Source organism: Neolamprologus brichardi, chromosome 3, assembly GCF_056152115.1.
Source record: "Neolamprologus brichardi isolate AB-2024 chromosome 3, ASM5615211v1, whole genome shotgun sequence".
NCBI classification, from domain to species: domain Eukaryota; kingdom Metazoa; phylum Chordata; class Actinopteri; order Cichliformes; family Cichlidae; genus Neolamprologus; species Neolamprologus brichardi.
Window position 1 is genome coordinate 53403115 of NC_142106.1, and position 21903 is coordinate 53425017.

The following is a 21903-nucleotide window of genomic DNA, read 5'->3' on the forward strand; positions in this document are numbered from 1 at the left end:
CTTACAGTTGAACAGCACTCCCTGGACCTGACCTCTCAGCACTAATGCAATTATTTTACTAATGTGTCAAACAATCTACATTTTTAAACCATGACGTCTTACTTTCCCTCTAAGCAGATACCCAGGGCAGAAACCCTCCCCCTAAACAGCCAGTTTACATTCCAGTGTAGGTGGAAATCATCGAGTTTCCATCTTTTATTCCAACAAACTGAAAGCTGAGCTCATAAGTATTTTGACTTCTCAACATTACGAGGTTCATTGTGTGGTCAGAGTGTTGTGTAAGGGAAGTGTTGGGAGCCAACAGGAAATGGGTTAGCCAAGCAGAGCTGATGATATGAAGCCAGGAAATGAGCACAGTGCATTCCAGCTGCAGTGAGTAACCTCTGTGCTGTAAGCAGAAGTGCTGGAGGAACGTTGTGTATATCAGCGACACACAGGCCAATAACACTGTGATAGTGAATGAAGTAAAAGCACAGCAAGTGAAGTGTTTGTTCCCCTTTTTGTTTCTCTCTCAGCTGCCACCATCTATCAGGCGCTGCCTTATGTTGAGCAAACGGCCTCCCAGTCGTGTCTACTCAACTCAACGACAGCTCCAAACAGCCACCTGCCCGTGGTGCTGGTGCTCTACCTGCCTGTCCTCACTCTTGGTAAGACGGAGAACAACCCTTTGTGACATTAGTCACCTGATGGACGTGCTGCACTGATCCACGTTTGTTTGAGTCCAAGCTCCTCCTTTACATGTATGGTCACTGCAGTCGTCTTCAGTCAGCCACTACTTTGATTAGCTTTGGTTGTTTCAGCTTCTGCGTGCAGCCACGTTAAAGTTTTTCTCGATAAATCAGACTCACTTTTGGTGGGCACTGATCTGATTCTGTCCATATTTACACACAACTTCCCTGTGCAAATGATACTTAAAATGACTGAAAGCTCTGATACCAGTGAGGTTTTCTGAGTAATTATGTGGATTAAACTTAATAAAAGCTGTAAGATAGATTAAACTATACATTTCATACTTGCAGCATAGGCCACTGCAACGTTGCAGAGACAGTTTTACTTTTTTCTTTAGATACTGCATAATCGTTACAGAACTAAGAAATATGTTACCATTATTAGTTTTTTAACTCTTGTGGTCCTCAGTCGCTCGTCCTTGTATGTTAAACATGCCGGCTGATGAACAGCAAACACGTTTAGACGAGAACCTTAACTAAGACAAAAAGATGTTAGACACAGAGGTCGGTCGCTTCACTAACACGACCTAAATCCAGCTGAACTAGAACAGACTGAAGGAAAAGAACACAAAACGTTCTCAGGTTCTCCTGATTTGTTACTGTTGGGAAAACTACGGGTGACAGTTTCCTGAGGAAGACTAGGACGATGAAGAACAGTTACAGGCCTCACTGTCATATCATCATAGTTGGTGTCCGAGCTTTCTGACCAGATCTGTGGTGACAACACTGAGGAGGATCTTCTATCTGGGGATGTTAAATTGGTGTCATGAATGAAGTTACTGTGTAACTGTAGTGTAACTGTAGTGTAACTGTAGTGTAACTGTAGTGTAACTGTGTAACTGTAGTGTAACTGTGATGTAACTGTAGTGTAACTGTACAGTAACTGTGATGTAACTGTACAGTAACTGCAGTGTATCTGTGATGTAACTGTACAGTAACTGTAGTGTAACTGTAGTGTAACTGTAGTGTAACTGTAGTGTAACTGTGTAACTGTAGTGTAACTGTGATGTAACTGTAGTGTAACTGTGCAGTAACTGTGATGTAACTGTACAGTAACTGCAGTGTATCTGTAGTGTAACTGTAGTGTAACTGTGATGTATCTGTAGTGTAACTGTAGTGTAACTGTGATGTAAAACACTGTTTGGTTTTCAGGAGCCTCGCTCACAGTCGGGCAGCTGCTGAAGGAGAGGCACCACCACCTGGAGAAGTGGAACAGGAAGAGGAAGTAACATGAAGTCACAGCTCGTTGGAGTTACGGATGAAGTCGAATTTAACGATCTGCTGTAAAGAGAGAAAAGGATGTTCTAGACCCAAAATGATTTCTGTTGCACTTTTATTGACAGCACAGATTCCTACAGTACAGTTACTGTCTAACATTAAACAGCAGCTCAGACCAGCAGCCGTGTGTGTCTTTGTGTACGAGCAGCAACGCCTGAGCAGGACACCGAGGCTCCTCTGGGCTACCAGCCGTACGCTCTGGTCCACACGGCTTTCTTCTTGAACTCTGCAGAGGACCTGAGTGCCAACAGAGCAGCTGAAAGGAACCACAGGAGAGATCAGAGAGATCAGAGAAATCAGAGAGATCAGAGAAATCAGAGAGATCAGAGAAATCAGAGCGATCAGAGAAATCTGGCTGCTCTGAAGACCAGATCATTTTTTCAGCATATCCTGCCTGTATGAACACTGATGTTTGAGTAAACCTCTCTTAAAATACCACCTGCTCTTTCCACACCTTCTTTTCCAACAGTGCTGTCAGCTGAGTGTCTAATAAACATGGTGCATTAGTTCGCATGTAAAGACTGCCACAGATGAGGCCTGTGGAGCTCATTTGGCCAAATCATCATTTATTTATATAGAGCTGAATCACAACAGTCCGCCTCTATGGTAACTTGATATTGTGAGTTAACCTGCAACAGTGCAGAGAAACTAACAGTCCAATGACCGTGTCTGAGGGACGTGGTGAGGGTGGAGCTCCGACACAACCAAGTTCATGGAGGCCATGATTGGTTGGACTGCTCTGTCTCTGTGATCACTGACAGAAATATTTCAGCAGAAACTACAAACTGCATGTGTCTGAGCTGAAATTCAGGCTTCTAACCTGAATACACACATCTGCATCCACAGCAGTGCGATGTAAGCACAGAAAGCCGTGCGTGGATGAGTATAAACCGCTCAGAGAAGAACAGTGGTTCATAAGAACCAGTCCATGAAACACACGATGCATTTCACAAGGAGACCTGAACATACAGGCTTTACCACGAAGGTTTAGCTTCTGGGGCAAAACCAGTAAAGAAGAAACCACAGCTGGTGGTGTACTGGTCACTTTAGTGAAACCTATGAAAATACACTATTGCCAAACGTGTTCGCTCGTCTACCTTCACACACGTGAACTTCTCTGACTTTCCATCCTGAATACATATGATTTAGTTTGCAACTATAACAGCTTCAGCAGGTCAGGTTGATGTTGGATCAGAAGGTCTGGCTGAGTCCTCGCTCCAACTCATCCCACAGAGGTCAAGTTCTTCCACACCAAACCTGGCTGGACGCACGAAGCTGTGTAAAATACCACACCATAATCGCCCTCTCCTCCAAGCTTTACACTTGGACAACTCTCCACCACGCCCACACTGCTTCGATTGTCACATGAAGTCTGAGTCATGGTCTCTGCTGTTGCTGTGCTTTAAACCGCTGCACAGCTCAGCTCCAGCTCAGCAGGTCATCTGCTAATAGGAAGGTTGGTGGTTTGATCCCAGTCTGCTCGCCAGCCATCCTTGAACATAGATGAATGTTAGAAAGTGCTTAGTGCACGCTGTGGCTGACCCCGCCCTTCGATTTTAGATGGCCTATCACTTCACAGCAGAGACGCTGTCGTTCCCAGTTGCTTCCACTTTGTCACCTCAACTGGAGTTTGTGTTCAGGTGCCATCCTATCAGCAGCACAAACACCTGCTCGGGCTTATACACCTGTGGCCACCAGTGACTGAACACCTGCATTCAGTGGTTTGGAGAGGGGAGTACTTTTGGCTTTATAGTGAAGTTTTTACCTCGAGGATGTAAGAACCTGACAAAACTCAGGCCAGGTCTTAATTTCAATGAGACCTGCACAAGGATGGTAATAATAATAATCTATATCTAATTAAACTGTTTAGATGTGATTTCATGAAGTAGTTTATGGAGACAACAGTCTGTGTACTGCTGTGGTTCAAACAGAGTGAAATATTATGAAATGTGTAAGCAGGAAAAAGGCTGCTTTGCTCACCTCTAGCTGTGCTGACCGTTGATGCTGACACGCTCTGGTCAGGAGCTTCCATGATGCTGAGAAGCCAGTCTATGAACTGAGACACACACACGGGGTCATCCCTTCTGCACGTTTACAACGAGTGACATTTGAGCTAAAGGTCAAAGTTCACAGCACAAACACTGACCTTGGGCGTTTGGCTGCTCCAGGGCTCCTTGTCCAGGAGCCGAGGGAGGCTGTGGGACATCGCTAACAGGCACTGGGACAGGGCGCCGTCCACCGACGACTCCTCGCCATATAGACCGTGTGTTAGAGCCTGAGGCTTGGGGTCTGGCTGCCATGGAAACCACTGGACCCGGATGCCAAAGAGGAGTGGCATGATGTGGTCGCTCCAGGAAACTACTGCAGCAGCAAAGAGCTGGAACAGGAAGTCGGTGGCCTGCAGAGCACACTCAGTTAGAAACACACGACACAGAATCTGCTTCCACCAACTCAGATACACAGAAGAAGCAAACAGCAGCAAGCTTTGCTCTACTGCTGATGCTCGAGAGCAGCCTCGCTGTAGTTAACACGGCACCGTCATGGTGGACCAGCATTTAGCTAAGCTCAGCTGCTGGGAGGAAGAGGAGGATGTGTGGGAGTCACATGGCGGTCACTCAGAAACATACCGATCTGGTGTCTCCACGCTGGACGTCTGTTACGCCGTAGGCAACATTTCGGATATGTCCCATCAGCTCCAGGAGCCACTCCACCCGTCTGGAGATGCCTGTGACAAAGATGCTGACTAAATGAAAACCATCATGGTAAAACACACAGGTGTCAGTCGTCTGTTAGATCAGGAGAGATCCACTTTCCACGCAGTAGGAACGCCTTCCTGTCTCACCTGTGTTGATGCTGGTTGCCAGGCGACACTGGTAAAACGTCTGCAGGAGGAGCCACCCCACTCGGCGGCTCGGCCAACCACGGAGGACCCCAGCAATGACATCATTAAGACTAAGGAGGGGCACTCGTCCCTGAGAGGTCAGGTAGGCTAAGACGTCTTCTCCATTTGAGTCTAAACAGAACGCAGAGATGTTAAAGCCACAGCGCACGCTGAGCTTCAACGAACCGTCACAGACTGAATGACAGGCGTGACGTGATCACCGCACGTGTGCTGAAAGGAAGCCAGCAGAGGATCAACAACGAGGGTCAACAGCAGCTGAGAGGGCTTCAAACTACACACCTGTCACCATTTCATGTTTAGTTATCCTGTCTTCCTTCTCCCACCCCAACCAATCACAGCAGAGGCCCCGCCCCTCCCTGAGCCTGGTTCTGCTGGAGGTTTCTTCCTGTTAAAACTGAGTTTTTCCTTCCCACTGTCACCAAAGTGCTGCTCATAGGGGCTCATATGATTGTTGGGTTTTCTCTGTATTATTACTGTAGGGTCGACCTCACAGTATAAAGCACGACTGTTGTTGAAGTGAATAAAGTAACCATGTGAGGAAGATTCCTCTAAATTACTGAAAGCTTAAATCACTATATGGTTACATTTGGTCAAACTGAACGTTTACTTAAAGTGCTCCTTTTAGAAATACACACTTGTGTAGTGGGCCCCCTGCTGGGCATTAGGAAGAATGCAGGTTTTACTGTCCACACACTGACAGCTATAAGTAATAAAGCAATATGAGCTACAGGTCACTGGAATTACTTCCATTTCCACTATGAGACCAACAACATGTCTTTGAACCTGTAAACCAAACGTACTTCTGCCCACGCTTCAGCACATGGAAACAGTGGACGTGGTCCCTCTGTTCATTTTCTGCTGGTGTTATTAACACTGTACCTCAGAGACTTTCATGATCCTCTCAATCTCTGTGTCAGACATCTCAGACAGACACTTGGCCACGCCCACATACAGATCCACTTCATCATCCTGAAATAAATGTACAAGAAATCAAACACAAACATAAAAATTGTTATTTTTTATTTAAAATGTGTCATTTAAACACCTTTGAACCTGTGTTCATGTGTTAAAGAGGCAAAGCTCGATGCCAGCAGGGCCCAGCAGCAGCACGAATAAAAAGGCTTTAACTGTTAGACTGCTCCACACAAAGGTTTCAAAACAGACAAATACAGCAGGTTGAAGGAGATCAGCTGATGTCACAGAAAGGTGAACAGAGCACGGCTAACAGGTTCAGCTATTAGCAGCTGTTAAACTCAGGGAGCCAATGGTAGGCGACACACACCAGCGCACATATCATCAACTAAATGATTCCAGCCGTTCAAAAGCTGAAATGTAGCATCAAGTACCATGAAACACGAGCACTGTGCTGTTCTTCAGACTGATGAGGTTAATGATGCCACAGGTTCAGAAACATGCTGCTCAACGTAAAGACGACAGAGGATTTGGACAAAGGCTAAAATGAGTCTAACTGCCCGTGATCCTCACACAACTTTAGCTGTTTGACTGTTTTCCTTTATTGTACTTTGAAAATGCTGGTCGAGATCACGCTGGTCGAGATCACGCTGGTCGAGATCACGCTGGTCGAGATCACGCTGGTCGAGATCACGCTGGTCGAGATCACGCTGGTCGAGATCACGCTGGTCTAGATCAGCTCTCTCCTGTGAACGAGTCTCAACGTGACGACCTGCATGAACAAAGGTCAAAGGAGGTCTCGAGTGGCAGAAACAGCGACAGCTGTGTCACAGAAATCACTGTTAGCCAGAGCGAGCAGACGTGCTAGCTACAGCTGCATCATGGTCCAGAGGTCATGTGACCATGGACCAGAGGTCATGTGACCATGGTCCAGAGGTCATGTGACCATGGTCCAGAGGTCATGTGACCATGGTCCAGAGGTCTTCTTCTACGGGCAGAATCAGCTTTAAATGGACTGCAGCAAACTGTAAACACGTCTCTGACCAGGTGCATCAAACGTGACATTCTTCCTCATGAAGAGGAGGAGGAGCAGACCCTGCATCTCTGAAGGTATGAAGGTCGTTAGTGTCTTTGGAACTGGCACACACATCTGTCTTACTACAGCCAGACTTCATCGTTACAAAGACCTGCGTCTCACCTTTCTCCAGCTGAAAACATCTGGCCTATTAAGCAGCTGTTGTCCTACATCAGACAACCTGCTCTTCAAGCAGTGCCACAGTTAGTCTGCACACACAGACTGTTGTCAGAGGAAATGCTCTGATCAGCTCCTGTCTGCACTTCATTTACTCAGTTTATCCAGCTGACATGTCCTGTGTGTTCTGCTATGGATGTAATCAGGCCAATGCACGTGACTGCATTCTGTTTTTATGTTTGCAAACTTCATATTGTCCTAATAAACCCAGACAGCCATCCCACCAAAACATGTATAAATGTTTGCATGTTTCACTGAAGCACCCAGTTTGTATCCAAGAGTTCGACGTCTTTAACTTTTGAGTTTGACGACATCAAACGAACACTAACAGGAACCTGCTGCACATCCTGTCTTTGCACTTATTATAAACCTGACTGGCATTTCTATCAGGCCTCCTCGTCCAACATCCATCAAGATAATTACGTATTACTTAATTACTGAAAGAGCAGAACTGTTACTGTAACTGTTCCAGTTACCACTGTTGTTATTATGATGCTGTGTTTGGTCCCTGCCCGTCGAGGTGTTCTTACAGCTGAGCTAACGATGGGCTGAAGCTGCTGTGGTGATGAGAACAGCTCATTTCCAGCCGAGCTCCGGTGACTGAAGCTCTGCACACCTACAGCAGCATCTGTCACAGCTTCTTGCTTTGAATAAAATGGGTTTATGCTCCTGTTCGTGTCTCTGGGTGGATGGGAACATCAGAGGATATCACAATCCCCGAGCGTAAAACCAGGGACAGAGCCATGCATCAAAGAAAAAGCTTCTACGTGTCAGTGATAACAGTCAGCAGCTACACTGCACCTGGATTCGGTCGGGCAGGAAGGTGAAGATCTTCTCCGTGGCAGAGCAGAGGATGGTCCAGCAGCTGCTAGAGGGGTTTGGGAGGGCCATGGCCTGAGCCAGGCCCCGCAGCACAGAGCGACACAGGGACGCGCGCTGGGGTCGGAGGTCAAACTGCTGCACCCCCAAACTCTCCACATACACCTGCAGCTTGTCCTCAGTCACGTGCTTCATCCACGAGCCCAGAGTCTCATAGAGGTGGGCCCGGGTCTGGTACTGGGGGAGACAGACAGCCAGTAAGGATCTCTGAAGCCTTCATCATTGTACTGGACTCAGCACGCTCTCCTACAGCAGAGACAGACTGGATGTGTGTCGTGGTTAAAGAGCATCTGTTCAGCTTTAGAAGCCAAACGCTGATTATTCAGACATTTCTTCAGCTGCTGTACGACTGAGAAACAGCTGAGCTCAGAGGTGAGGCAGTAGATGCTCCTGTTTCTGTTAAGAACACCTAAAGAAACCTGTTCAAATATAAGCTGCATATCAAGAAACAACAGATTAAAGTGGACCAGCCTATAAACCTGATGGAGACTGAATATCAGCTGTCACAGCGCTAATACCCAACTGAACTTACACTGAGACTGTGGACCAGGGGAGGCGACAACCAGGAGCCCAAAAACAGAGCAGCGCTGTGGGAGGACTGGGTCTGACAGGCTGCCAGGACAACACACTGATGCTGCACATCCTCTCCTACAAAACACAACAACAACATCGACTGAACAGGATCTGTGGCTTCACGGACAGCACTGAGCGACAACTCTTACCAAAGCTCATCCTCATTAAAGGAGAAAGAGCGGCGCTCCAGTTGATGGGCGGATACTGGAAAGAGGCGCCGACTGACGCCAAAGCGGTGAGAGCGGTCTTAACCAGGCCTGGATGGGAGGACTGAGGACCTGCGCCCAGAGAGAGACGATGTTACAGAGTTACAGCTTCAAACACAACGACCTCTGTAGATGTCACAAACCTTTTTGTCCAGCTTCTGTGACGAACTCCGTCGTGGATCTGACGACACTTTTCTCTGAGAGGTAACTGAAATCTGGAGGAACTGGGAGTTGGATCAAAGTAGTTAGTGCCCAGTAGATCATTTTAAAGTGTTACTAACGCTGCATCCAGCTCTGCTCCGCCCACTGACTCCTGTGTTACCTGCTGTGTGACTGTGACTGCTGGACATGTGGGCCAGGTGCAAATGTCCCAGCAAACAGGCGCTGTTGGACTGCAAACCGATGGCTCCAGAGAACGTGATGATCTGCAACCAAAGAGCCGACAAGTGGCTGAAACAGACGCTCTGAGGAGCGAGCAGAGGGGAGAGTATCGTGTGTAGTAATCAGAGTAAAGTAATATGTGATAAGTAAACTCTTACCTGTGTGACGGCCCGAATAACTTCATTCAGCCTGTTCTGCTGCTTGGACACGAGCTCCGTCTCGCTCTTCAGCTGCATCAGAGGAGAATCAGCATCACTGTCGCTAACTTCAGCTGCACTTTTTTCTCCTCTCCTCCTTCCCCTTATCTTCCCTGCTTAACCTCTTGTGTCCTTGTCTTGTCTCATGTGCATTACTTTCCCTGGAACAGTCTCTCACAGTCTGTTCTCTAAAACCTAAAGAGAATTATGGATTTGATCAACTGGTCTCTGAATGCTATTGACACCCTTTTCTCAACGAGAAGTCTGAGCTCGGGAGAGCCCGAGTGCCCTGGAGGGACTTTCTCTGCCGGATACACGATGGACGGGTGGCAGACATGGAGGATCATGTGCCTGGCGGGACTGTCGATCGAGGACACTGAAGATATCTACCCTTCGGAACCATGATAACAGGGTTCTTGCTGATCGGAGCTGGCATGGCCCTGACTTATCGGAGAAATAAGAGAGCGGAACCGGCTGTTCAAACCCCCACAAGGCTGCCCGCTGGGATTGAAACGATGGGACGAGGCGCGACCTCTCACAACAAACGCAGCATGGTTAACACCTTGGAGACGCTTACAGCTGCTGTGAAGACTCAAAACAACACCATTGAGCGTATGGTGGGATACATCAGAGAGGGCCCTGCTCAAAATGACAACCTTGAGCGAAAGTTGGATCACATCACAGAACGGGTCACTGCAGTTGTGAGGTCTCAGAATCAAAAGAATGACAACACCACGGATCAGAAGTTTGATACCATCATGGGGAGGCTCACGGCTCTCCAACGGGAGATAGAGAGACCAGCGTCCGAGTGTTAATGAATCAGCTTTAAATTCTCCTGAGCTGCTCGTATAACAGAAAAATCTACGAATTCAACATGTGGAAACCACGGCGCCAGCTGTGGGCCCAAGGCTGGTGCAACAAACACTCCCTGATGATGACTGTGTGATGACTGTTCTTCCCATCCCAAGCCCACCTGGGTTGGTTGGCAGACTGTTTACTTAGATAGAGCGGAGGACACTGTCTCAGCTGAACTCTGGACACGCACACACACACACTTACACTGATAAGCACGCACTCATCCCCCTCCCTCTCCAAACGCCTTCAAAGCTTGTTTCCTGTGGGGGAACACGGCGGGTCTGGGTGTCGCGCTGGAATGGTAGCGCTGTGCAGGAGGACTGCTGTGTTTCCTTCGGATTACTCCTCACCCCCTACCCAACCCTGTGGTCACGTGCTCCAATGTTGTACTGTGGACATTTATGTGCTCTCTGTGCAGAGGAGTTTTTGTTTCCTGTTCTCATGCTGTCCTCCCATAGGTGCCAGTATGAGTAGAGGTCTCTTTTTTCCTCTTGTACTTTCCCATTGTTGTGTACTTTTTTCAGTGTTTTCTCTGTAACGCTGCCGATCTCCGACTGTATCCCCATGTGATGTCTTTGTTATGTGTGTAAGTCGGGGGTGTGTGTGTGTGTGTGTGTGTGTGTGTGTGTGTGTGTGTGTGTGTGTGTGTGTGTGTGTGTGTGTGTGTGTCCCATTCCTCTGCGGGGCAACCAAGCCAATAAAGCATTCATTCATTCATTCATTCATTCATTCATTCATTCAACTGAAGGTGTGTTTGCATCTCTTTATGAACACGGGGACGCTTCACATGGCTGCACAGAAGACACAGATCTGCATCCATCACATCTTTTTAAATACTGGGTTTGCCAGTGTGTTCCTATGGTAACCATGGTGATTCCTCAAACCTTACAGGGTCACATGAGCTCGATCATCTATGGCTCCACATGCTTGAAACCACAAAGACATCCTCAGAAACACAACAGCAGGTGATAACATGAAGCTGCAGCGTCTTACCTGAACGAGGTAACTCTCTGATCCCACCAACGCCACCAGCCCGTTGACAGCAGCCAGCCGCTGCATGGTGGGACAGCCCTGTAACACAAAGGTCAGCGCTGGGACCCCAAACATCCTTTCACGTGGTTGGACATCGTTTACATGAACATTTAGGCTGAGATGTAGAAAGTGAGGTTTTGTACCTCAGCCAGTAAGATTTTGATCCAGGCTGCGAGCAGGTGAGGGTGGATGTGCTCTGCTTTGCCGTGGCCGCACACCGACAGCCCGTGGACCGCTAACCCCAGAGCCAGGGAGAAGCCCGGGGTCTGGGGACACAGGGTCATCAATGAAACCACAAAGAGCTGCTGGAGCCAGAATGACCCCATCAGCTCTTCTACTGACCTGCTGGCTCTCCTCAGTCAGGCTGCGCAGCGTGTCCGTGACCTCCTCGGCCTTGGCGGCGTCAATAAGACCTGCGCTGAACGCTGAGACGCTCACACACGCCACAGAGTACGCCAACACCTGCACACACACACATGTGAAGGTCAGTGAAAACTTTATACGGCACAGTTTTCAACCTTCACCCCACACTGGCCGTGCAGCGTCTCCACCTTGGACAGTAAACAAAGCTTATCTGTGTTACACACTTTTTATTTGCTCTACAAGGTCACGACGACACGTTTTCACAGCTTATAGAAGCCGAATCTGTTCCAATCGTACGGTAAACATCATAAGATACACATTTTAGTGCTTCGAGGTCATAGGTCAAAGTTCACACATCAGCATCATCTCAAAGTTTTAGCTCTTGTTTCATGTTCATGTAGCAGAAACTGTCTTTAGTAGATAATTCATCAAAACGACTATTTCAGCTTCTTCTGTCACAAACGTGTCTGAGCAGAGTTACAATCACAGACTTGTTCCTGCGTCAGAGACTTCAGGACCTCGGCTCTGGCGTCAGCGTGCGAGTCGTGTGCAGGGCTGCTGTACCTCCTGCACCATGCGTCCTCGTCCACTGCAGTCTTGCAGGTTGGCCAGCAGCTTGTCGAGTGTCAGGCTGACACGGACATGTCGACTCCTCTGTCCGCTGCTGCAGAAGGCAGACAGCACTAGACCCAGACCCAGTATACAGCCAGTGCTGAGGAAAGAAGGCGAGAACATGGAAGAGCACATTTAATATGCTAACCCCTGTTTCACTGTTGAATATTAACTCCTAACAAGCTTCCAGATGTGTCTGTTGAAAAAGAGTAAATGTGCCAAACGAGCTCTTTTATTGAGCAGCAGAAATGCAGCCTTGGTAACGGCTGAATCTTCCAGCTTCCTACCAACCATGTGATGTCAGTTTGCTCTCTGCAAACACGAGAGGACGTACTTGTATTCCAGGTTGGGGTTGAAAGAGGAACTTTCCAGAGCATCCAGAGGGCCGAAGAGGAGATCAGCATCCTTCTGAGCAGACTCATCACTGACAGAGGACACAGGCAGTCAGTAAGAGTTACGCTGTTGGTTCACATCAGAATCTCCTCCTGCAGATTCTGTACCTGAGGCGCTGGTGCAGCAGGGTGGACAGCACCATGCCGAGACCGAGCCCGGAGTGGAACTGGACGGCCTGGGAGTCGTCTGCGGTGGGGGATCCCGGGAGGCCGGCCCGCAGTGCCGACAGGATGTGGGTCAGACCGTCCCGCTGCCACACAACGAGCACGGAGACGAGCAGCGACAGGGCGAGGCTCGCACAGGAGCGCGCTATGGTGCTCGCCGTGTTCTCACCCGAGTAGGAGCGCTGAGGAGGCAGCACAGGGTGAAAGTAATCAATGCAAGAAAGCAACTTTATATTCACAACAACTGTGCAGCCAACAGCAACATGTGTTAGAGAGCAAAGACTCGCTGAGCTGTGAGAACCACGTTTACTGGAATATTGATGCTAATACACTCCAGCTGGTTTACGTGTCGATGCAGCGATGTTTCAGGCTTGTTTTGCTTCTTTTTGTGAGAAAGTCATAAAAATAAAGTTGTTTTTGGTTCACTGCATGCTCGGGATAAAGTGCAGCTTCAAACATCTCTGAAGCCATGGGGATGCATTAGTGCCGCTAGCACGTCTGGAAAGGCACCGAGTGCTGAAAGTGTTAGCACAGGTGCTAAAGACAGTCAGCGGCTCCCCTCACTCACACTGATGAACACTTTCAGAGCTCAGAGTGATAAAAGCTGCTCCACACTAACAAATCCAACACTGTTAATCTGACACACACGCTGGTGTTGCAGCTACAGCAGCCACATCAGTGTCTCTGAACCACAGCAGCCAGCAGGCTGCAGTTAACAGACGGACAATCACACGGAGCTCGTGTTTATTTAGAATAACATGTGGTTTATGAGGCAGGTGAATCACTGCATGTTTACTTTTGAGGGTGTTGAGAATAGATTCCTTAATGTAGATCAGAGTTAAAGAGAATGTAGTTTGTGATTGCTTGCAACATTATAATATTGTGGTAATGGGTGTAAGGATACAAAATAGAAAATAGGCCTTGGATGGGAACAAAGAACTGAGGTGCAGGGCAGAAGGAAAATCAACCCCCACCCCCAGGGCATGAAGCAAGAGTTACTGAGGGTGAGGGGCAGACAAAGGGCTAACGGACACTACCATAAAAGGAGATGGGGGTCAGGGTGTCAGCACCCTTGGCCACTGTACTAGTGTATTTCCATTGTGGGGGTGTTTACTGTAGGGGGGAGGAGACCAGAGGTTATAACTGTAACTGTTGTGTGGAGTTCTTTAGATCAGCCTTTAGCATAGGACTGCATAGGAATGCAGTGTGCTGATCTCCAGATGCATCTGTAAGAATAATGGGTAATAAAAGGATTGTGTAAAACATGGAAACATCTCAGCGTGATCTCTACCAGGACCAAAAGAATCGGAGAGACCGGCGTTTGTCTCGACAATTTGGTGCCGTGACCCGGATCTTGGTAGTTGATCTCCATTTGGACCTTGGCTGAAGCGGAATGGACACTGAGGGTATTGTCGGCAAAAAAAACAAGGTAAGCAGAACCTGTTTAATCGAATCTGCATATTGGAAATAAGCTAAATTTCACCCAAAAGTGTCCTGAACGCAGAAGTCCGTAAATTTTGATAAGAGATGTGTGTAGAACAGAGCTGGTTTCTCTAAAAGTGAGGGTTTGAGGCCCAGAAAGCAGGACTTTCTAAATTCTATTGTCCTTGGATGTGGCTGCCCCTCCTATGAGTTGACGAATTCATAGGCCCAGACGGCGTTTCTGGAGCTAGGTTTGAGGCCTGGGAAGTTCAGGACCCCCGAATTCTACTAAAACGGTTTGAGGCCGAGGGAGTAGATTGGCTAAAAATTCCTCCCTAAATTCTACTAAAACGGTTTGAGGCCGAGGGAGTAGATTGGCTAAAGATTCCTCCCTAAATTCTACTAAAACGGTTTGAGGCCGAGGGAGAAGATTGGCTAAATATTCCTCCCTAAATTCTACTAAAACGGTTTGAGGCCGAGGGAGCAGATTGGTTAAATATTCCTCCCTAAATTCTACTTTGTTGTGAGTTTGTGTTTTAAGAAAACTTAGGTTTGCAAAGTGTGATTGTGCAGAGAGCAGCATGTGGCTGAATCTGAAGAACAAAAGGTGTGTGTGTGTGGGGGTGCTCCTTTGAGGACAAAGGAAAGTTGTGTAGGTGTGTGTTTAAGCTACCTGATGACCAAAATGGAGGAGGTGTGTGTAAGTGCCCTGAGGGGCAAAATGGAGGTGAGGAGCAAAATAGAGGTGTGTGTGTGTGTGTGTGTGTGTGTGTGTGTGTGTGTGTGTGTGTGTGTGTTCCTTTGAGGGACAAAAGGGGAGACAGAGCGGATTACAGGGAATTATTGACAAAACAATAATAGTAATAATATGGAGAATTTGATCAACAACTAGATGAGAGCAGTTGGGGAGGAATGAAAAGAGAGGTTGGAGAAGTGGATTAAGAGGTTGATGTGTGGGTGTAAAACAATGGGGTAAAAAAAAAAAAAAAAAGGGTAAAAATTAAAAAGAAAAAAACAACAAAACCAAAAAAATGTGGAATTGTGAGAGGGGAATTGTCTCCAACTGGGGGGAGCGGGTGATACTGCAGGTCACCAGCTTCCCTTAGTGGAAACAAAAGAAAAACAGAATAGGAGTGTGGTTGATGAAAATAAGTAGTAATAATAAGAAGAGGGTTTTGTTTTTCTCAGTCAAGAACAACTAAAATCTTACTTTCTGGGTTTTTAAGACAGGAGAGAGACACGGCTGGAATTAATTGGACATTACAACACAAGGGGAAGTGAAACTAGAAACACTGAAAAGACCTTCAAAATAAAACAGGAAACACACCAACTGAACTCTAACACAGATGCAAATTTAACACAGACTGGGGAGACAGAACATAGGAATGTGGAACAGGAGGGCACAGAGGACACAAAACACTAGGGATAATTAGAAACAACCCAAAATAAACAAAACCACAGAATGTTAATAAACTTAAACATAAACACGGAGTCCACAGACTCCAGGCCAGGACAGTGAATGACCAAGTTGTCTCAGTGTGTCACTTGCAGGTGGGGAGATGGACCTGGATCAATTCTCCACAAGCAGCAGTCGGAAGACAATTATAGGTAAAGATCATTAGAAACACCCAGCCCAAGTTTTGGCTGAATTGTTTTGCAGCTTTCCTTCCTCATCCTGAAAAAGCAAGCTCCAAGGAAGCTAATCGCTTCTTGAAGACACGGAGTGCAGTTAACATTAACAGTGGACAGCAGTCCAAGAGACAACAGCAGAGTCCTGAGCATAGAGGTCCAGCAGCGCTATGGGCAAACGACATCAGAGAAAGGAAGAGAAGATCCATCATCACGACTGGATGGATGGAGAGATGCGGTTCCAGCAAGCTGCAACTTCACTGTGGGTGAAGGACTTTTGAGGAGACTTTCTGAGTTTGACATTTGCCATGTTTGGAGCAAAATGGCAGTGAAAGAGACAGTGGGAGAATACACAGGACAAAGCTGAAGCGAACTGACTGCCATTGGACTGCAAAGTAGGATAGAAGAACGGAGTGAGAGGAGCAAGTGAGGACAGAGGCTGCTGTTTTAGTCTGGGGAATCAAATTGGGTTAAGGAATCCAGGGAGACAAACGACTGCCTTGAAGTGAAGAACTGAAAAAGTGTCCAGACCACCACAAAAGGGGGAGGAAGACAAGTACTGAGGTATGCAAGTGCACTGCTGGACAAAACGGAAAGGCAACACCTCACATGCACACAACATGTACTGGGGGTAGCACAAAATCATACAGGAAGTGCACACATCACAAGAGGGTACCTGTAGAAGAGGTTAACAACACACAGCGTGGTTGCCTATGGTAACTCGCAAGCATTAGGATTTAGCTGTGCCTGACTATGATTGAGATTTTTAATTTTTATTTAGGTGTTTCTGAAACAAAAAGGTGGAGCAAAAGAAGTTTTGTTTCAGAAAAAAGGGGTAAGGTAAATAAAATGACATACATAAGTACAAAATGCATTTGGGGGATTTAATTGGCTGATACATTTTTTGTTCGTTACCAAGTTGAACCTGCCAATTAGATTTGGTGTGTGTTAATTTTTAGAGAAGGAATATTCTGGGACAAGTCCTAAGGCTACGATTTTATATATCTGGTTATTCTGGTATTTTTATTTTTTTAACAGTGCACTGAAAGTTTTGTTTGACAATTTTCTCTCCTACAAGCAGGCCTGCACGATTGGATCTGAAAGCGCTATACTAAATTTTTGCTTGAAAATCATCGCAAACTGAGCTTCTCCACATTACAATGGGCTCTGGAGAAAGTCACTTATTTGGGACGCAGTCAGATAATGAGTCCCTGCCTAAAAGGATTTTGCGAGGTAATCCATTCTAAAATTCTTTTTTTGTTCTTTTTGAAATGTCGTCATATTGCTGGCAGTAGAAACTTAATGCGACACAAGAGGTTCTGCTATCAGCAATAAACACGGGGACTGACTGGACTGACAAAAACTTGACTGACTTGACACCAATATGCAATACTGCACCTCCACCCACAGAGCAAAAAGGGTGGATGTTTCTTTTTTTTTTACAGGAACAGGAGGATGAAAGCAACATCATAGTTTTGCATGTCTTGTAGGCCATGCAGATCTTTTGGTTGCCAGTTTTTCTGTGTCTATTTACAAGCAGTGTGTTAATATGACCTTGTATTGTTTACAATGCAAAGGTCACTGTGAGAAAGTGTGCATACAAGATGCACTGGGCTAACATCTACACCACTTTTCTACAGCAGAGGGTTAATCATATGATTTAATCACATGATTTGCAACAGGAAACACCACTGGCCAATTTTTTAAACACAGGTTTACAGGCCTGGAGCAGAGCTACTCTATGGGAGAAGCCCTGGAATTTTTAAGAGAGAACGGGCAACTTTATTGTGCATCTCTAATTGCTTTGAATTGACACATGGCAAGGACCATGTGGCAAAAGGGGTTTGCTGGGGTAGTTTTAATTTTTAATTACAGGTTCAGTGACCAAACTGACGGAAGGAGATCACCCATAAGATGCAGACTGAGACCTGGAGAGAAGGCTTCAAGAGCGAGCAAGAGAGAGAGCATAGCTTGCTGCAGGAAGCACACTGTCGGACGCCTGGTGGGTACGTCTGAAAGTGATCAAAAGAAAGTGGTTGGAGCCGAGGTGGACAGGACCAATCGAGTGGACAGGACATCGCACGCTGTTCGACTGAAGGGCAAAGGCGAAGCCGCGTACCACTGGAGCCAGTGTGCAGTAGCTGAGGAGCCAGGAAGGTCGGTGAAGGAGCAAGGAGCAACTTGAGCACCAAAAGGGGAATCGAGCCCTGACTCAGACGAGTCAGAGAACACCCAGACCTCAACCACAGGGGTAGAATAATCCCCTGGTCTGTGGCAAGGTCTCAAGGTAGTCTACCCCTGAGACCGAAGAAAGAAGAGACGGAAGAACGCAGAGATTCACCCCACGCTGGAAAAAGAAGACTGAGGGAATAGATGTTGAAGGCTATCTACTCCACACCACCCTTCTCAAGCAGTTAAACAGAGCTTATCTCAGGAAGTGAGGAAAGCATTCACACCAGGTCTGGTCAGGTTTAGGAAACCAGTTATGCCCTAGGATGAAGGAGAGGTGTGATGTGATCTCTCATTGGAGAGATAAAAGGGGGATTGTTGAGAATAGATTCCTTAATGTAGATCAGAGTTAAAGAGAATGTAGTTTGTGATTGCTTGCAACATTATAATATTGTGGTAATGGGTGTAAGGATACAAAATAGAAAATAGGCCTGGGATGGGAACAAAGAACTGAGGTGCAGGGCAGAAGGAAAATCAACCCCCACCCCCAGGGCATGAAACAAGAGTTACTGAGGGTGAGGGGCAGACAAAGGGCTAACGGACACTACCTTAAAAGGAGATGGGGGTCAGGGTGTCAGCACCCTTGGCCACTGTACTAGTGTATTTCCATTGTGGGGGTGTTTACTGTAGGGGGGAGGAGACCAGAGGTTATAACTGTAACTGTTGTGTGGAGTTCTTTAGATCAGCCTTTAGCATAGGACTGCATAGGAATGCAGTGTGCTGATCTCCAGATGCATCTGTAAGAATAATGGACAATAAAAGGATTGTGTAAAACATGGAAACATCTCAGCGTGATCTCTACCAGGACCAAAAGAATCGGAGAGACCGGCGTTTGTCTCGACAAGGGTAAGTAAAGTGTTCATAGTGTGAGGCTCAAAAACAGCTGATTCTGTTTCATCACGTCACTGTCACGACTCTTAAAGAACTCGAATCATCTGCCAATCACGGTTTCTTATGTAAAAGCTGATGAAACTCACGTGTAGAAACCAGGGGAAAACTCGTCCTTTGGACTTGAAGCTGCTGCTGCTGATGCTGAGCAGGGTGTCCAGCACCATGGTCAACCAGCTTCCTGTGGCCACGAACTCTGGTCCAGCCTATCGAGTCCAACAGCACTGAGCTCAGCATCTCTATGATGATGAAATAGCAAACACACTGTGTAACAGGACCCTGCGGCGTCTCACCCCCAGGCTGCCGTCACCATCAGTGGGCAGGTTGCTCTCATACTTCGCCAGAACAGCGGCGAGGCCGCTCAGAGCCAAGATGGCGTTTCCCTGAACAACAGGACTGTCCCTGAAACGACCCACAGAAAGTCACAGCGCTCACATCAGGTTACTCTGCTCACCAAACGTTTCCTATGAAACAGAGCGAGCAGGGGACTCACTTTGTAGCAGCTTTGATGACATCTGCCAGCTGATCTCTGGCCCTGTGTCAGAAAAATAATAACAACACATTAAAAAGATGAAGAACGTGATGAAGATGGTGACCAGTGTCTGTTAAAGCAGTGATGCACATCAGCACTTTAGTCTATTTACAACCGTAATACAAAAACATCAGGACGGCGTCTCACATGTAAATGAAACAGGATGATTTACAGATTAAATGTAATCACATGTTTAAACTGAGAAAAACTAACATTTTAGGGGAAACTAAGTCTGGAGAACGTAAGTTTGATGGTGTAGCGCTGAGACAGACGCCGTAGCATCTTTGTAACAGTCTGTAAATGTCTTCGACTGGACTTTGGGACAGGAATGTCCTCCTGTTCTTGTCCGAGGAGCTAAAATCCTGGATCAAAGTCCTGGGTCTTCTTTGGTGGATTGTTTGCTTCCCTCCATGCTTTCTAAATAAGTCTCCGCTCCAATTCATCCCACAGATGTTCTGCTGGGTCAAAGTCAGGACTCTTTGTAGGCCAGTCAGGTTCTTCCTGTGCACACGTTCATGTTGGGAGCAGGAAATCGTCCCAAATGTCTTGGTATTTGGAAGTATTAAGAATTCCTCTCAGCAGAACTAAGTAGCTGAGCCCAACCTCTAAAAACAGCCCCACTATCATCCCTCCACCACCAAAGTCAGACGAGTATCAGTCTCCTGATAACTGCTGAACCAGACTCCTCCATCGGACTGCGAGACGCAGAAGCGTGAACACGACATTTTCCAACGATGCTTGTTCCGATCACGACAGCGTCCAGGAACTTCCTGAGCTCCTGACAGCGAGCCACAGACTTTATACACCTGTGACTGACAGGCCTGAAAACCATGATTCACTTTCTTCATGGTCAGGAGGGAGAGCAGGTCGTCTACTGGTCAGGAGGTTGCTGGTTCAGAACCAGTTATTTTGGCTACATAGTGCAGGTGTTACCACAAAGTGTTGATGTAAAGTTTGGTCCACACAGCAGGGAAACACACACACTACAGTCATTACAGTAAGATTAGAGACCTTGTACAAAAGCACTACCATTTATATACACACAGTCTACACATATACAAGCAAGTATGAGTGTGGTTCTCACCACAGCCAGGCACAGTGATGCTTGTACTGCAGCTCCTGTGGATCCTCTTTGCCTTGTTTCTGGAGCATCTCTAACTCAGCACGTCGACCCTGCCAACAGAAACCAAACCCTGAGAGGCCTTTACTGTAAGATCAGAGGCCTCTGAGGCCTTTACTGTAAGATCAGAGACCTTTACTGTAAGATCAGAGGCCTTTACTGTAAGATCAGAGGCCTTTACTGTAAGGTCAGAGGTCTCTGAGGCCTGTGGAGGACAGACTGGCTGACATTTGTGTTGTGTAGGTTCCAGTTAGGCTGCACATCACCCAGTATGTCTTACTGTGTCCTGGTGCCACATGGAAAGGGCAGAACTACCAGCTGGTGAAGTCACGCTTCACGATGTGCATTTTAGTCGCTGAATTCTTCGTCCACACCATTTATTTCTATGAAGCACTCAGTGCTGCTTCTGTAACAGCTGCACAAACCTCCATAACGGCGTAGAAAGCTCGGCTCATGAAGCCCCTCCAGGCCTGTGGCAGGAGGAGGGCACGGTGCCACTCAGAGGGCTGGATGTTGACCTGTGCACCAAAACACAGAAGAAGGAAACAGTTCCTCTTTCAAGCTCTGCGTGCACGACAAAGAACAAGAGAGAAAGCAATGGAAGAAGACAACACGTACTTCATGAACGAGGGCTGTCAGCGTCTGCTGGTAACTGCGGCTGACGAGGAAGCGGCTGATGGGTCTCCCAGCACGATCGCTCTGCACAGACAGACTGTACGACAGAAGCAGCCCAGCTGCACCACAGACAGAGAGGCTGAGTTATAATGGTGCTTCCAACAGTGACGTGTTGGTACAGACACACTGTTTGAAATCTCCACCATGTCCTGGCTTTATGAGAACCAAACAGATTAAATCTGCAGAATATCTTCATCTTCCAAACCTCTCCTCAGAAAGACGTCCCTTCCTGTAGCTCCACATATTCTCTCTTCCTCACCAATTTAAGAAACACAACTTTGATATGCTGACTGACAGATTTTACAGAGTTTAAAGGCAAAGCAGCAACATGTTCATAGTGACGTTCAACGACACCACACAGTCGATATCACTGACACCAACTAAATGAGAGGTGTCACTGGGTCACCTGCCAGTCCTGGCTTCAGCCCAGGCTGCTTGTTTTTCTCGTAGGTCTTGAGCATGAACGACGGGATCCCTGCCACCGTTTTACCCTGGTCTGAGCGGAGGTTACCCCCCCTCAGGGCTGAGAAGTAGATTCCCCGCGGCATCTGACTCATCTCCTGCCTCACCAGTGACGTCAAGAAGAGCTCGAAGGCTGGAAACATAAAAGAAACACCATCAATGCATCATCAGCATTACTCAGTATCACACGCAGATGTGACAGATCCACGATCTCTCCAG

The 21903-nt window shown here is 47.1% G+C and overlaps 2 protein-coding genes and 1 long non-coding RNA gene across 4 annotated transcripts in view; 1 reads left to right on the forward strand and 2 right to left on the reverse strand.

The window, feature by feature from the left end:
- The window catches only part of LOC148105817 (protein NLRC3-like), a 261895-nt gene that overhangs the window by 180536 nt on the left and 59456 nt on the right, over positions 1 to 21903 (reverse strand). The window lies entirely within an intron of this gene.
- Positions 579 to 2127, forward strand: LOC148105823 (uncharacterized). The gene is made up of 2 exons (XR_015718618.1): positions 579 to 647; positions 1881 to 2127. It is a non-coding gene; the product is annotated as an uncharacterized LOC148105823 (long non-coding RNA).
- Positions 2047 to 21903, reverse strand: part of LOC148105824 (focadhesin-like) — a 49462-nt gene continuing 29605 nt past the window's right edge. For both annotated transcript variants that reach the window (XM_087839047.1, XM_087839046.1), the window contains exons 19-44: positions 21629 to 21817; positions 21166 to 21281; positions 20973 to 21065; positions 20512 to 20600; positions 19389 to 19430; positions 19189 to 19297; positions 18985 to 19101; positions 12671 to 12909; positions 12505 to 12594; positions 12123 to 12270; positions 11538 to 11657; positions 11339 to 11461; positions 11157 to 11234; positions 9270 to 9341; positions 9053 to 9155; positions 8874 to 8954; positions 8674 to 8802; positions 8484 to 8599; positions 7874 to 8128; positions 5781 to 5877; positions 5677 to 5691; positions 4849 to 5004; positions 4634 to 4731; positions 4153 to 4404; positions 3987 to 4062; positions 2047 to 2262 (exon numbers count right to left, since the gene is read on the reverse strand). In XM_087839047.1, coding sequence (XP_087695173.1) covers positions 2189 to 2262; positions 3987 to 4062; positions 4153 to 4404; positions 4634 to 4731; positions 4849 to 5004; positions 5677 to 5691; positions 5781 to 5877; positions 7874 to 8128; positions 8484 to 8599; positions 8674 to 8802; positions 8874 to 8954; positions 9053 to 9155; positions 9270 to 9341; positions 11157 to 11234; positions 11339 to 11461; positions 11538 to 11657; positions 12123 to 12270; positions 12505 to 12594; positions 12671 to 12909; positions 18985 to 19101; positions 19189 to 19297; positions 19389 to 19430; positions 20512 to 20600; positions 20973 to 21065; positions 21166 to 21281; positions 21629 to 21817 — 3077 coding nt within the window. In that variant the 3' untranslated portion in view covers positions 2047 to 2188. The remainder of the gene's footprint in view (positions 2263 to 3986; positions 4063 to 4152; positions 4405 to 4633; positions 4732 to 4848; positions 5005 to 5676; positions 5692 to 5780; positions 5878 to 7873; positions 8129 to 8483; positions 8600 to 8673; positions 8803 to 8873; positions 8955 to 9052; positions 9156 to 9269; positions 9342 to 11156; positions 11235 to 11338; positions 11462 to 11537; positions 11658 to 12122; positions 12271 to 12504; positions 12595 to 12670; positions 12910 to 18984; positions 19102 to 19188; positions 19298 to 19388; positions 19431 to 20511; positions 20601 to 20972; positions 21066 to 21165; positions 21282 to 21628; positions 21818 to 21903) is intronic.